At 48.1% G+C, this 16,303-nt stretch overlaps 1 protein-coding gene across 2 annotated transcripts in view; it reads left to right on the forward strand.

Moving 5' to 3' along the window:
• Nucleotides 1–14,105, forward strand: part of RANBP10 (RAN binding protein 10) — an 87,179-nt gene extending 73,074 nt beyond the window's left edge. Inside the window, exons 10-14 of one of the 2 annotated variants that reach the window (XM_049804555.1) lie at nucleotides 944–1,139; nucleotides 2,567–2,691; nucleotides 3,581–3,726; nucleotides 4,205–4,316; nucleotides 6,490–14,105. In XM_049804555.1, coding sequence (XP_049660512.1) covers nucleotides 944–1,139; nucleotides 2,567–2,691; nucleotides 3,581–3,726; nucleotides 4,205–4,316; nucleotides 6,490–6,620 — 710 coding nt within the window. In that variant the 3' untranslated portion in view covers nucleotides 6,621–14,105. The remainder of the gene's footprint in view (nucleotides 1–943; nucleotides 1,140–2,566; nucleotides 2,692–3,580; nucleotides 3,727–4,204; nucleotides 4,317–6,489) is intronic. The other variant, XM_049804556.1, reaches the window with a different exon arrangement.
• The last annotated feature ends 2,198 nt before the right edge of the window (nucleotides 14,106–16,303 follow it).

A 16,303-nucleotide genomic window follows, 5' to 3' on the forward strand; every position in this document is an offset into this window, starting at 1 on the left:
AGTGAATTCCCTAGCTATAAATATAATTGTGTGATCAGCTGATGAATTTGGATATATCACCATCACATCTGGAGGAACAGCCATGCCAGGTCACATCATCTAGCCGAGATCCTATGGTCAATATTGGTTGGCTAGGGAAGAATATATGAAGAAGGCAAGCCCACAGTGAGGTTTTTCCAAAATATTATTTGAGCCCCTAATGATTTGCAGTTGTCTTGGTTTTAAATAGCCTCTGTAAGTTTAGTCAGTCATTTTTGAATCCATATAAAACTTGTGGTAATGACTAAAGGTTTGTGCCCTGTGTCAGTGAGTTTCACAGCTTGATGGGCACCTTTTGTGGGGGAGCGGATGAGATTTCAAGCCTGACTCTCCTTTCAGTGATGTCTGTTCTCCTGAATGAGGAAGGTTAGCTTGTGATTTTTAAGAGGATTGTTGTTATTTGCTGATTGTTGTGTGAATCAAGTATATCCCTAATGTAAGATAGGTTGTGGAAAGCCTGGGAAGTTCTGCTTGCAAAGAGTTCTCCTTGTGGCCCAGTTGTTTTCACCTGTGCTTTCATAGTTTTCCTGGATAGAGGGTTTATGAGAAATATTTGGGTTTGTGAGGAGAGAGTTTGTAAACTTTTTTACGAACCACCCATGCTTCGTATTTCAACAATAATTTCTGTACTCGTGTGAGCTGTTTCTGCCAGTCTCTTATTTACAGCCCATTTTTAGAACTTCCTTAAGCTCAGAGGTTGCTGATGAGTAGTGGGGTTCCTTCCATGTACAGTTGTGTTTTCTCTAAACCCCATTGAATTTAAGAATGATGAATCATAATTTAAGATCTGCAGTCTTATTTTGCTTTCTTACTTTGGGGCCTGCTCTCTTGCTAAATTGTTGACTTCACAGTAGAGTGATATTGTTAGTCTGGTCTCATTTTTCCCTTTCTTCTTGACTTTCAGGAGCAGATAGTCCAACCTGTAGCAATGGAGTCATGTCCACAAAAAGCAAACAGAGTCACAGTAAATATCCAACACTGAGTTCATCATCTTCATCTTCCTCCTCCTCCTCCCCCTCATCTGTGAACTACTCTGAGTCCAATTCTACAGATTCTACCAAATCTCAGCAGCACAGTAGTACGAGTAACCAAGAAACCAGGTATTTCTTCCTTTTTTTTTTTTTTTTTTTTTTTTGCCTGAGGAGGTTGAGATGGTGGGAGAGGGCTCAGTCTGCTTTCTGAGGAGCCAGAAGGGCATCTGTCCTGCTCTTTTGAACAACAACAAAGTAACTCTTCGTATCTACAAGGTCCTTACTATTCCTCACAGTCACAAGCCTGTTCCAGTTCCCCTGCTCTGGCTCAGGCTTGGAGGCTCATCTCATAAGGAATTATGATGATGCTCTTGTTTCAAACACCAGGCTGTCCCATTAAACTGATGTCATCAGAGCCCAACATGATAGTTTGCATAGAAGCTCTCCCATTGAGCCTGTTTTTGTTACTGCTGCCTCAGCCAGTCGATTACTCCTGCTAAGCAGCTTGCCTGCCCTTTAGTGGGTGAGGCAGCAGCTCAAGTGATTACGGGGTTGGTGCATTGCCCTCTTGAGTGATTTTCTTGGGCTACCTCCACCTGTTGCCCAGTTCCTTCCAGATGAGCCTCTGAATCAGCAGTATTTGTTCATGCTTGTTTCAGAATTTGTTTCATGCTTGTGATGGCAGGTCAGACTTTTAGAAAGCCTCCCTTGTCCAAGAAGCCATAGGTGGTCCAGGAGAGTGGTATAGTTACTTCTGCATTTACTGGAGTGTGGAGCATATTGAGCTGTGGTGAGAACTGAGCTTCCTTTGGGCTTGCTTTTCAGGTTGATGTTGCAGGGCTGTCTGAGGCCCTGCTGGAGCAGAGGATATCCTTGTGATTTGTAGAATCTCTTGCTAATTGCTGCTGGCACTCATCCTCTTGAGTACTGTGCTGAGCACAGTTTGCAGGACAGTTTGTAGTCTCTATCATGACCTTTTGAGAGCCATACAGCACGTAACTGAGTGAAAAACACTTGTTCAGACTCAATTTACCAGAATAATTTGATAGTGCTGGATTTATGATTCTTTTTTTAAATATAAAGCCCAAGTCCCAGCAAGATTTTCTCATCATTTCAGTTAATCAGCACTTACTCAGCAATCTCATTCAGACTGCTGTCTTGAACGTTTAAGCCTAGAGCCCTTGTGTTCTGTATTGCACTTTTTGCAAGGGTTGATGGCTTACCACAGCCAAGATTTCCCTCCTGTTTAGTATGCTACGATGTTATCTGTTGTCTGGCTGCTGTTCGCTGCCTTCGCTTCCTGAAGGGAAAATGATAAGCATTCTGCACCTGTAATTATGACAGGCACTTTCAGAACAGAAACCTGTTTCATAAGTTGCCTTCAGAATCCTGCAATATTTTTTACTACACTGAATTAGACCATCTGACTCCCTGTAGTGCAGCTGGCACCTTTCCTGGTTTACTGGCCATTGCTGGGCATCATTTGGCATGTGACATCTTAATTTCTTCCCTTTCTAATTTAGACATCTGGCCTTTCTTTCCTCCTTTCACCTCAGTGACAGCGAGATGGAAATGGAAGCTGAGCATTACCCCAACGGAGTCCTGGAAAATTCATCCACCAGGATAATGAATGGCACCTACAAACATGAAGAGATCCTGCAGACGGATGAATCCAGCATGGGTAGGGCCTCAGAGGCAGGAGGGGTAAAGGGAAATAAAAGATCTGGTAGGAGAGTTAAAATTGTGATTGGATCGTGGGGAAAAAACATGTACTTTGGGTTTCTTTCCCCACCTCAGTGAATGAAGTTCTCAAGATGCCCATTTCATGGGGAAAATGAATCTGTCCTGGAACTAAAACCAGCTCTGGCTTTTCATAGTCTTGCAGCAGTGCTGCTGATGTTGTGGAGCAGAGAAAGCAATAGGAGTCAAAGGTTTGTTCAGCACTGGTCGTGAATTCCAGCTCAGAGCAGTCCTGGCACTTCTTCCAGCTGAGGAACTGAGCTGAGCTGTGAAAGGCTGGCTGATGCCCAGCCACAAAGTGTCCTCAGCACAGTGTGGTCAGCTACAACTGTCTTGTTTGTGGGTGATTTAGCCAGGAGGATGAGAATGAATTAGCTACACTACCTCTGAAACTGAGTTATAATGAGTGTTGTGGCCACCTAATACTGGGAAGTTGGTGGTGTTGGCATCTCTGACTGAAAGTTTTCTGAGTCCAGGGTGTGTTAGACCAGGGGTTTCCATGTTGTGTACACTGTAACATACACATGAAAGGGTAACACAGCTGGAGTTGCAAGCTCCCATGATTTTATCAGGGTACTTGATTTGTAGGTAGTCCTAGGTAGGCATTAAACAAACTGAGCTCAAGTTTTCCCTGTACCTAACAGGTGTTATGAAAAAAACACTACTGGCTGTTGTAGTGCAGGGATCAGAAAAAGCTTCCACTGGGATAAACTTAGAGCAGGGAGCGGCGACCTGCTCCAGAAGGGGAAGGAGTTTATGGGTGGCATGACACAGAGTGGGCAGTGGTGGGGAATGAGATGATTGTTACTTCTTCATTGCCTTTACTCTAGAAGACAGCTGCCCCCAGAGGCAGCTCTGTGGAGGGAACCATGCTGCCACAGAGCGAATGATCCAGTTTGGACGGGAGCTGCAGATGCTGAGCGAGCAGCTTTGCAGAGAATATGGGAAGAACACAGTGCACAAAAAGATGCTTCAGGTAAGCCTGGGCCTTGTGCTGCATTGCAGCAGTTCTTTGGGCCAGGACTGGGGTTGTGGGTTCTCTTGCAGAGCTCTGGGTGGCCCCCAATTCTGCACCTGTTGAGGAAGAGGGGGACTGCATGGGGATCAGAGGTCGAAACTCAGTGAATGTAGAGCATCTAGACCCAGTTCTTGGCACAGGAGAGAAGACATACAGCTCCTGCCTGCCTTCGCTCTTCTTCTCTCCAGGTGACACTCTACTTGCCTTCCTGTGCTGGCTCCCCTGTCAGGTGGAGGGGGCACCCTCTTTAATCCACTGTCTTGATGGCCCAGTGTGGTCCCTTGCTGCCAAGAAGAAAAGGGCCATTTCTTTTCAGGAGGTAGGCACCTGTCACCTTGGCGATGGCAGGAGGTGCCCCGGCTGATGGACTTGGCGGTTTTCCTGTGTGTTTGTAGCCATGCATGACCTTACTGTGCCTTTCTGTTCTCTCACACAGGATGCATTTAGCTTGTTAGCTTACTCAGACCCTTGGAACTGCCCCGTTGGTCAACAGCTGGACCCGATCCAGAGGGAACCTGTGTGTGCTGCTCTTAATAGTGCTATATTGGGTAAGGCCTGGTTCCTAAGTGAGTGCTGGACATTCCTGCGCTCAAGGGCTGTCCTGTGGCAGGCAAGCCTGTGAGTGTTAGGAAAAGTTCAGAAATAACTTGTGTTTAGCTTTTTCCTCTCTTTCTGTTGCTGGGGATTGACAGGGCAGTGATGCAGGAAGGGAGGTGGGAGGGAAGCCTGCAGAGAACGGATCCTCCTGATCTAATCTTCTTTTGGCTCCCTTCCTTGGGTCTTCCTCAACGCTGCTTCCAAGGATGCTCCTTAGGATTTTCCTCCCTTGCTTACTGAAGAAGCCAAGATCCCTTTGATATATTTCCTGCCCCTCTTCCTTCTTGCTCTGAACCCACCTGAATCATTTTGCTGGCATTACCAGGGCTCTTTTCCATGCTTTTTGGGTTGGCAGAGTTTTGTCCTGACATCATCCTACTTTCTGGTACAGAATGTGGTTCCTCTGATGCAGCAGCTCGTAAGTGACGCAGGTTTCCATGATGTTGGCTTTAAAACAGAGGGGAGCCCGTAATTCCAATTACCTTTGAGCTCATGCTGAACATGCAGAGTTAAAAGCAGGCAGGGTTTTTCTTCCCTTCGAGCATTGCCTCTGCATGTTCTCATCATGTGCTACGCCTGCTAAAGCCCAGAGAGCCTGGCTGCCTCCAGTCCACTGTTAGAATCAGGGCTATGCGAATGGTCCAGCCCTGTTGCTCTTTCCCTTCTGGTCTTAACTGTGCTGAGAGGACCCTGCTCTGTGCAGAGATCTGGTTATAGGTTGTTTTTCTTCAACTACCAAGACAGCTCCCCTTTTTTTGATGAGCTTTGCTCTTTGTGTCAGCAGGATGGATCACGGTTGGATCCAGGTATGAGCAGTCTCTTGCCCTCCTCTGTTTCCTCAGAGCTGAATGTTTATGCCTGCTCTTCCATGTTCCTTAGACAAGCACGTTCCTTGGCCCAACAGCTTGTTGTCGTTTACCCTTCTGTCTTGAACCTGGTGTAGTATATGCAGTAGCTTTCCCTGATGGAAGTCTTGTGCTTCCAGTCAATGAGTTGCCATGTCATTGCTGACCCTCCTGGCATCTTCAGCTACAGAAAATCCCATGGTGGAGAAATGGGTATAGTGATAATGAGGTTATGGCGTGCCAGTAGCCTACAAGAAAGGGATTGATTCATTCTAGGCAGGGTCCTTGATCCTGTCACCAGACCATGCTCAGGTAACTTCACAGGACACTCCATGCTCAGTCCATCCACAGCCAGCCAAACACTGTCCGCTGGACAGCTGCTTTGTCTGGGAAACTCATGCTTGACTCATGTGCACAGTCTAGCTCACTGTGCCCAGATGTATTTCCTAGTGGCTCTGTGCACCTCACATTGAGTGTGCCAGAAGGAGATTTAGAGATTATCTTCTGGGGGAAGGAACAGCTTGATGGACAAACCCGTGAAGGCTCCTGTTCTGAGTAAAGGAACAGAAATTATATGGTTTGGGAAGGAGAGTCCCTTCCCTTGACAGTCAGCATGGGCAAGTGTGCAGCCGGGTGGCTCAGTTCTTGCTATTGTTTGTCCAGTGTGTGAGGAGCATGGACAAGTTGCTGAGGAATGTTACCAGGGAGATGCAAAAGTCGGTGTCTGGACATGCTTTGTCACACAGGTCGCAAGACACCTCGTCTAGCTCAGCTGAGGATTCCCTCTTGCGTACATAGCAAACATGAAGTTGAAAAGGAGTAGTGACCAGTGAGCGAGTCTGTCTAGGGCTTGGACTACTGTGTAGACTTGCACAAGTGGGAGAGATGGAGAGGTTACCTTTCACTTGGTGCCAATTTCTCCTGCCTTTCCTTATTCTTCCATGCTTTGATTTCTCATTCTTTGGGGGTTTTCTGGCAAACACTGAGGCAGCAGGAGCTCCACTGCCTTTTTCTTGCTCTGGCCACCACAGCAGCACTTTCTCAAAGGCCCTGTTGAGCTGTGGCCCCGCATGGGATGTGTCATGGGTGGTGAGGTGTGCAGAAAAGCAGTGGTGCAGAGCCAGCAATACTCAAGAGTAGCTTCCTTCCAGAGCCAGCACCTTCTGCCAGGGATGCTGGGCTTGGTGCCCAGGTGGGACTGAGAGGGACCCAAGTGCAGGTGAGCTGGCATGCAGCCAGGACGCCTCTTCTAAATAGATTTCTTTTTTTGCCCCCACAGAATCTCAGAACCTGCCAAAGCAGCCCCCGCTGATGCTTGCCCTGGGCCAGGCCTCGGAGTGTTTGCGGCTCATGGCTCGTGTGGGCTTGGGCTCCTGCTCCTTTGCCAGAGTAGACGACTATTTGCACTAGCCACCAGAGCAAGATGGAGTTGACATCGTTGAGTGCTGCCCTTCACGCTCCGCTGCTGCCACTCTACACCACCACCTCGTTCGATAGCCTGACCTTCTTGCCACCAACACCCCCCTCTAGCACACACACACAGCGCCTGTGAAAGGATTGAGTGAGTCCCTCACTGTGTGGCTATTCCTGACCCCAGGAACGACTGGCAGATCTTACCTGTCTCCCTGCCATTGCTGCGGCTCCAGCGGCACTCAGTATTTCGCTGGTTATTCTAATGTAGCGCCTTCTGATGTAGGGATTTCTCTTTATTTTGATTTGAGTTGTTTCTCATGGATCCACCAATACTTTATCTGGAGAGTTTTGCTGAGCTGGTTTATGCTGATTTACTGAGGAAGCTCATCAAGTTGGTGACAGCTTGTTCTTTTCTTCCCTTCTCCCTCCATCATGCACATACAGCATCATCTTCTGTGCTAGTTATCTGAACTCTTCTTGCAGTGGCAGTTCAGAGGGATTTTTTTTTTTTATTCTATTTGAATCCTGTTTATTAAAAAGGTCTCTTCCACCTCCTCAAAGTCATTGATGTATTTATTGCCCACAGACTCGGTCCCAGCCATGCACATCATACAACCCTGCAGGAGACCTGGTGAGGTAGATCCTGTCACGCACTAATGATGGGAGTTAGAGGAGCTTGGTCCTTCATGGTGCATGCCTCTCTTCAGAGTACAAGGCTCTCAAATGCTTGTCTTTGTGAATGCAAAGAGTAGAAGACTTGACATTGCCTATGTTAGTGGCTGTACTGTAGAAGCATCTAGCAGCCCTGAGAAATAGGTAAATCCAGCTCTCACAGCAGCTAGAGGGACAGGACTGACAAATATGAAGTCATCTACCACTGTATTGGTAGAAGCAGGTGATGTTAGCCTGCAAGAAATATCCGTGGGTGCTGCCTGGTTGGGCTGTCAGTTTTTGTGTTAAATCACAAATGCCCCTTTTTCTCCATATAAGAGGGCTCTGTCACTAAGACTCAAAAATAGTAATATTTACTGACCCCCTCCAAGGTAACACTGATCTAAATGAGCACTTCTAAATGTCTTGAGAACACTAGCGTGAACTGTGCTCACCCTTGCAGGTGGCACATGCCAAGATCAAGTTGCAGGTTAGGGTCAGTACTAGCTTTGTAAAGTCTGAGCCAGTCAGAAGGGAGCAGCAATGCTTCTTTAAGGATTACTAAGAAAATTATTTTAGTTTCAAGCCCAAAAGTGACCAGCAAGTATCTGTGGGTGAGTAACCTCCAAGTAAGATGGACTAATGTGTCCCTGCTACAACATGTATCAGGCCCAGGGACTCAAGTGCTGCTAAGCTTTTGGCATTCAAACCATCTGCCTATAAGTGTTTCTGAGAGTGTACTCTTAACTGGTGAGGCTGTGTAGCAGGACTGCATGCTTTGCATCCTCTGGTGTACCGTTAGGAGACTTCAGGTTCAGTCTGGCTGCATGGGAGGAATTGTAATTCTGCACCAAATGAATTTTAGGTCAGTAGCTCTGAGGAGGGCCCAGGGGAGCTCAGACCCAACATGTATTTTACTGCTGTTCATGAATTTATTTTTTTTTTGAAGGGTCATTGAAAGAAGAACAGATTGTATTGAAGTTTGCCCTTAAAATGGAGGTTAGCCTGTGGCAGGGCTTCAAGCAGCAAGAGAGCTTGTGTGCCACTGAAGAAAGGAAGGTGGTGTATGACCTCTGTGCAGTAGCCCAGAGCCTTAAGGATTTTCTGCATTTGTGGGCTTGATTTGCAGCTGGAACATGAGGTCTGAAATCAGGGCAGAGTAGGGGGACATGTGTCCCCCAGACTGCAGAAGATGACTGTGGCAGTGAATGCACAGATGGTGTTGGAGGTGGTTGGGAACACCTATCGCTACCTTTTGGTGAAGGTACACAATGTGTAGAGGCAGTGCTAGAGGCATGGTGGCCTAAGAAAACAGGCAACACGAGGTTTAGAGATGGAGGAGATATTTTTATTAGATCAACTCGTATAGTTGAAAAAAGCAGAGGGAACTCTGCTTGTTGACCTAGCAATGGATGTTCCCTCAGGCTGCAGTCCTTACCTCACTGCAATTCTAGAGACACTTTAACTCGGTGGGCAGGCTTTCTGAAGCCTCTTGATGCCGGACCTGCCAGGCTGCCCAGCCTAACCCATCGTGCCCCGGTGCTGTTGCTGAACCTGAGGCAGCATGTGAACTTGGCCTGGTGAGAGATTCTTCTGCAGGCTCTCTGTTTCTTAGACCCAGGCTTATGGCACACTGATGGGCTGATTGTGGGTGCTTAGGTTGGAAATACCCTAGTACCTGGCTTTGCCTTTCACATTTGGCAACTTTCTCTGCTGTTGGTCACCATTTAGCTTGCTGCTGTCTGACTGCAGTCGGATGTCTCTCTCATCTTTGTAGCAACACCATCTTTATCTCTTTCTGAGGTTTTTTTTGTTCCTTCTCTTTGTGGGTCTTTTAAACCAAGTCTCTTTGTCATGTGTCACATTAATGCCCAACTTGGAGTCTCAGCAAAGCTGTGCTGACTATCCTAGAGCTTTTTTTTTTTTTTGGTTTCCCTTTCACTATAAAAAAGCCCACGCGATGCTTCTAGTTGCCTGGTTATTCTGGTGCCAAGAAATGTGTGATGTGTGATGGGATGGTCTCTCTGGCTTCTCATGGAGAGAGACCTGTGGTAGAAACCATCTTGCTGTTCTGTACATTGTTAGTGCTGAGAGGCCACACTCTTGATGATTAATTGTGAGTCACTCTCTGGCACTGACGATGTGCATCACATAGTGGCAGTAGATCCCTGTAGACTAGACAGCAGTGATGCTGTCCACTTCTTGCACACAAAGCAATAGTACTAGCTTGAGTTGTTTTTCTCTTTCCACTTGTTCCAGTTCCTAACTGGCCTCACAGCTGTAACTGACACCCGTCACTGCTTCCAGCTTCTTGCCAGCTCTTTTATCTGGTGTCCTGATTCTCGTTTTTGAGGAGTGCAAAGGCTTTTCTGTTGTGACATATCTGTCCCATACCTGTTACTTTTTTTTTTTATTTATTTCAAGTGTTCTTGTGATTTCACTAGGAGTTTCTGCTTGTCGTGCTCAGTGCTGACTAACATGGCCATGACTCTGTGTGGGGAAGGTGAGTGTGTTTGCGGTGTGTGGTGGGGCGTAGGTGTAGGCTTCAACCTACCATGGATTGCTGTATGAGATTTCTGACTTGGTTTTCCCAGGTAATTTTTCAAAGCCTCTTGGTGTTTGAGTGTCCTTGGCTGCTCCTTGATGGTTCATGTCAGCTGAGACTTGGTTTGAATTGTTGCAGTCTTTTTAAAAAGTGAACAGAACTAAACTGAATTGAGGTCTTTAACTCTGAGTGTGGTTGTACACCACCAGAGGCTACGTGCAGTTTAAAAATTCCTTTTATAAAAGTGATCTGAGATTTGTTATTCTAAGTGATCCATGCTTTGCTCAGAAACAGATGAACTAAGAGCACCCCAGCTGAGACTCTGCTTCATCTGGTCAGTCCCTCACAGTGTCACTTCTCCCAAGAGTCCTTCAGTAAAGCCATGTAAATTATTGTGTAGCCTGTAGTAGAAACTGCTGGCTTCCCATTTCTTGGTGAGGGTGACAAGGTCTCAGCTATGTCCCTGTGTTATAATGCTGATGGCATTGTATATACAGCTTCCATCACATGAAGTTGACACGTAGGTTGCTGACTTCAGATCCTAGAAGAAGGTTTTCCAAACCACAGCCAGACACTGCTCACAGGCAACATTTCTCACCATGCAGCCCCAAGAGAGGCTTTCTAGCTGTGGCGTCCTTCCCCAGACATGTGAAATGCTGCAGCTGTAACAACTAAACTTCTTCCAGCTCTGCCATGTCTGCACACTCAAAGGGTCTCAGCTCTCCACTGATCAGTCCAGAGTCACCACCAAAGAGTTGTAATCTACAGAGTGGCAAGCACACTCCAGCTATGTACTCTGGATACCAACCACTCCACCTGCCTTCCTCAAACTCAGCATTGCAGAAAGGGCCTCTCAGAAGGATAACATTTCCCAGGGACCTGGTGAAAACCTGTTTTCAAGTGTGGTGAACTGCAGCCCTGGACATCACAGACTTTGGTTTTGAGCCTAATGCCCTGCCTGTTAAGTGGCTGTTTGAAAACAACATTTTGGGAACTCCAGACCTGGAGCCTTGTTTAAAGCGTCCTTCAGGGGTTCTGTGGGGAGAGCTTCATGGAGCTGAATTACATCAACAGTAACATGGGAGAACTTCAGAGTGAGACAAGATGAAGGATCGATTTGAGAATCGAAGGCATTGGAGTTGCTGGGATAAGTGTTTCTGGGAGGTGCATCCACCTCATACACCTTGTACTCCAGCCTCTGACCATCTTAGTGGCCACTGCTGAGTGCATTCCAGTTTGTGGACATCTCTCCTGTACCCGGGGACCCAAATCTTGTTCCTTTTGGTTCCTATTGTTCCTCTTGGAACCATCTTGTTGGAGATGATTCCTCTTGATTCCTCTGTGATCTCATCCTAGCAGGTGTTTAACAAAAGCTGATTCAAGATGTACAGGGTTGAATGAGCTCTCACTCATCTCTCCTGTGAGCAGGGAGAGCAACAGTCTATTTCCCGTGCATCCTTAGAAGTGCTCTCAGGGCCAGCTTGTTTTGGGAAAACTTCTTACTGCTACCAGGTCTCTCTTTTTGCTCCTTTGCCTCCCCAATGCCAGTATTCTCCCACCTGTGTGACTACCAGAAGTGTTATCTGCAGTGGTTGGTGCTGCAGGAGCTGCTTTGAGACCAGGGTCAGCTCTGTGGCTCGGCCAACAACATGTTTGTCAAGCCTAGACATGGCAACTCCAGCTGCTTTTCCTGGGCTTGCTTCTGCTGCGCTGGCCTAAAGGGGCAGATATGCATGTGACGATCCCTTTTTGTCACCATACAGGATCCCATCAGCCTGCAGCTGGGTTGGCTGTAGCACTTCTGCTGTTCTTTTGGAGTCTGGTTAGAAATTGAGCCTTTGCGTGTGGCTGGCAGAATAGAGAGGGACCTCCGAAGTGAAGCACCGGGTACACGGCATCCAGCTCTTGCAGGGAGGTTGTCCAGGGGCTGCTCTCCCTCCCCTCCAGCCCCCCATGTGTACCAGAACAAGCTCATTGCTTTGAGACACGTGGAATCTGCGTGGTTATCAGTGCTATAGCCTGTTTTTATTTCCAACATCCTGGTGGTGCTCACTGTGCTGCTGCTGACCTGATGTGGACACCAGGAGATGCAGCTGTGACTAGTGTGAAGAATGGGCCCCTTCAGTATACCTCGTGGTTGCATACACATAGAATTTTCCCATCTGCTTCCTTATTCTGTCTGGTTTTTTTACAGTGACATCTCAACCTGTCCTCAAGCTGTGTCCTTATTTTTCTCATAATCTTATTAAGGCATCTTTACTATTCTTTAAATAGCTTTGTTCTTGAGGCTCCCTTGAACAACTGGAACAACCAGAGCTGGTGTAACTAGCTCTGGGGATTGAATTTAACATTTTCCTCCTTAGGCATCAGGGATGGTGAACCGTCTCCTTCTCCAGCAAAGCAAACCTTGTTGGATTGCTGTGATGCTGCTCTGCTTTGGTACCTGTCTTTCTTAATACTCACGTAGCACGTGTTGCTTAGATGCAAGTTTCAGAGTTCCTTCTGGCGTCGTGGGGTTGATTGAGAAGGTGAATCATGGTAGCCAGGCTATATAGCAGCGTGTAAATGCCATGAAGCTGCATGGTGCACAACACATTTTGGGGATGTTCTTTCCGTGAAGAAGCAGTGTACAGACTTCACCTGCCCCACAGGGTGGCAGGTGGAGAGGTCCTGGGCACAGTGAGGCCCCATGGAGCTGGTCGCAGCATGAGAGAAGGAACACGTTCCTTGAAAAGGTGATCCAGGTCCACCTGGGAGTTGTCTTTGCAGAAGGAGCAACTTCCTTCAAACCTTGCCCATGTTAGAGCAGCCTGAGTGGTGTATCTGGAGGTTACTTGTAGAGAGCTGGTGTTGGGACTGGAGCTGTACATCTCTGTCCCAAAGTGTTTCTGCAAAAGTGTGGGGAGGGCAGACAACACGGCACATGTGCTGTGTGCTGCTGGCACCCTTCTGCCCCAGAAGAATGACCGATGGAGGGAACTGCAGTCCAGCAGCTCTTACTCAGAGCCAAAAACTGGCTGTGAGCCATGTCCCGTCTGCTGCGTAGGTCAGAGAGCTGGAGGAAGTGTTGGTGGGGTGAGTGTTGGGGGAGCCTACAGCAGATTTGGGGAGGAAAGGAGAGCTGTTGAGAGCCTGGAGGCCTAGCTCCTCTCCACCATCCTTCCCTGCAACAAGAGGTGGCAGGTGATGGATGAGTGAACATGGCACGTCTGTCCCTCTCCCTGCGTCCCACACCAGAGCTCTGAGCCTGCAGTGCCCAGCAAGCCGAGGGTTCATCCGGGCTGGAGGAGCACACGTCCTGCCAGCTGTTTTATTTCCAAGAGGGAGGCTTAACTCTCTCCTGCTCACAGGAAGCCGAGTCCCGTGTGGGATTTTCACTCACATTGCCACAGAAACATTCCTGGAGGCCATTCAGGCCTCTGCTCCTTGTTGAACTTTCTCTGGCCAGGCAGACACCTCTTCTCTGGTCACTCCACTTGGGTCCGGGCACGTGCTCTGACCCTTTTGCTCGGGAGGGCTTTAGCTGCATCCTTCCTCCGGGAGGGAGCACAGGGGATTTTTTGCAGGCTGGGCTTCTCACAGGCTCAAACTTGGAGAAAGGAGAAGCAGCAGCGACTCTGGGGATAATCAGGATTTTAAAGAAAATTTTAAAAATACAAGTATGGTGACTCTTCCAGACCAAGGACTCTGCACAGGCATTTGATTGGGATTGTCTCTCTCGGTCCTACCTGTGCATGCTCTTCACGGCTCTCCAGCCAGGGAAGGCAGGAGGAGGCTGCCGGCACCTGAAGCTCTTGCACGCAACCTGTTTGGCAGTGCAAGCCCCAGGACCTGCCCACCATGCAGTTAACTCTCTTCTGCTGGTTGCTCAAAACTCAGGTATGAAACGCTCAGCTGGAGCATGGGGTGCGAGGTCTTTGCAGGTTTCCAGCCAGCCCTGGAGGAATGGCCACCACTGGGCTGCGACAGAGCAGATCTCCCTCTGCCGCTCCAGACTTCTCATCGCCTTTGGAGGGGGGGGCTTCCTCCTCTTTGGTACAACATTGGCTAAATGGACATTACACAAACGATGGACATTACACAAATTGTGCACATTGGTTCAGTCTAAGCTTAGTATTTGTGAATTAAGTTATCTGACGCTTCGCATGAAAACTTCAAAAAGGGGAGGGGGGGATTTTAACTGAGAAAAAGCCTATGAAAATATACTGGAAATATGGTAAAGAAATCAACGTTCTGCTGTATATTGACAGAATTATTTTTATTAAAATACACATCCATGTGCAAGAGCTAGCGTGGAGCCGTGTGCTTTGTCAGTCTCTGCTCGCTGGGGAAGGCGAGCGGCGGAGCTGGCGCCAGCGGCACCTTGTGTCCCCTTTGACACGGGATGGGGTCCAGCCCTGCCGGAGCAGGGCTGCCTGCCCGCAGCCAGCCGTTGGGCAGGACAGCGGGGTGGTTAGCGCAGTGACGCCCCACACCTCGGGAGGCATCAGCCCTGGGACCGAGCACTCGGTGAAAGGAGCTGGGGTCTGCCCAACAAGAGTGAGCGGGCTCCAGGATGGGTATTTCCCACCCAGGGGCAGGCAGACACCAGCAGGAGTGTGTCCCTGTCATTACGTGGGTCAGGGCAGGCTGTTGGCTCGGGCATTGCTGCCTCACGTACAATTATTGGAGAGAAACAAGCAATTATCACTAAGACTTTCAGGTAGGCCCTACCCAGCTTCTATAATGGGTATTTATGGGGCAGTTCATGATGCAGCAGCTGCTGACACATATATATTTCTGCTGTAAGATTTTCTTGGCATAACAGAAGGCACTTGATGGCTGTTCTTCAAAACTTTCTACAGAATTGCTTCTCCCACAGTTGCTAAGCTCTGCTAGAAATAGTGGGCAAGGAGCGTGTCCAGCACCTGCTTATGGCCAAACCCCTAGGGCAGACCCTGGAAATTATTAATTGGTGCCCTTTTTGTTGTGGACCACCTCCTGCATCTTGGGTCCCGATGCCACGCAATCAGCCACAGTCCCACCCGGCAGAATCTCACTCGTCAGCTCACGTGAGTGGTCCCTGAGCAGGAGGTCCCTGGGGTCTGGATGAGTCCTGAACGTCACCGCAACTCCATTCCCTGTTGCCCAAACCAGGCTGTCAGGGTGGTAAAATCCTCAGGAATAACATCAGTGTGCCCAGTGGAGTGTCATTTTACTTTGTTAACGAAGGGATAGAGACTAGTAAAATCGTAATAATGATTTTTTTTTTCATCAAGGCTCACTCTGTAATATGGGCGGATGGTGTTTCTCCCGCATTTCCATCACCACCTTTGTCACAGAAGGTGCGATGTGTCATCCCCATAATATTCCTAGATGATCTGCTGGCCTTCCTCACCTCTTGTTCGCAATGGCATCTTGTAACACCTTTCACATCTTGTTCACCACCACTCTTTCTGCAGGTCAAAAATTTCCAGATTAGCTGTGTGCTATGGCAAGAATTGCTTTTTCCCCTTGAGCATCATGTTGTCCACCTGTAATAATCTGGGTTTGGGCCTACATAATTGTGATTTTCAGTGGTGTTTAAAAAAAAATAATGGGGGAAATAATCTTTGTAACCCTCAGATTCGAGTGGTTGGGGAAGGCTGCTCAGTTTCATAAGTGAAGTGTTTAAAGAGTTTATGAAATACAGACTGGGGGTGTCTATACACAGGCTTACCACCTTGCGCGGCTACTTGCACACCCATTTTTTTCTTTCAGAAGACGTGGCCATTGTAGCCCTCAGTGTTATGTGCTGTGACGGTGTAACCCTGAAGCTTTGTGTCCATAAACAGCCAAGCACAATCCATAAGACGTGTCTCCCAAAATCTGATTCTGCTTCAGCTTTCCTTTCCACCAGTGCTTCATCCCATGGTGCTTAATGATTCGTGGGCAAAAATGTCATTTGGGATATTTTTCCTGTCCCCTGCCTCCATTCGATGTCCTAGAAAATACAGCCCTGCCCTGGTTTCTAATCATGGGCATGAAACACTGATGAAGCTTTATGCTGAGGATCAGTCTATGGCACTTAACTGCAACTCTTGGCTTCACCTTCCTGAGGTTTTCCTGGCTTTGCACCTCTCACACGAAATGATGGACCAGCAGCCTGGTGTTAACAGCAGGGTCCTGTGCTGCTCCCAGCCCTCCCTGGCCCTGCAGAAGGTCAGCAGCCAGGACATCTCTTCTGCCCAGCTGAAGGGGTTGTGTCCTCCCCCTCCTTGCAATGCGGACATTGTTTTTCATCTCCCTTACTTATTATGCAGTGACCACCAGCATATTTGGAAGCTGACAAGGTATTAAGGGCTTGGCAGATCAGTATCTTCTTCCTGAACCCTCCACTCCCAACCACCTCATTTTGGAGCACCTGCAAAGCCCGTGGGGCTGAGAGCATGCTGTAAGGACATACAGCCTTACCTATGGGCAAGGGTAACCTTCCCTACGGGTCCTTGACCTATGGGTCAGGATC

The sequence above is a fragment of the Accipiter gentilis genome, chromosome 7 (genome assembly GCF_929443795.1).
Source record: "Accipiter gentilis chromosome 7, bAccGen1.1, whole genome shotgun sequence".
In the NCBI taxonomy this organism is placed as follows: Eukaryota; Metazoa; Chordata; class Aves; order Accipitriformes; family Accipitridae; genus Astur; species Astur gentilis.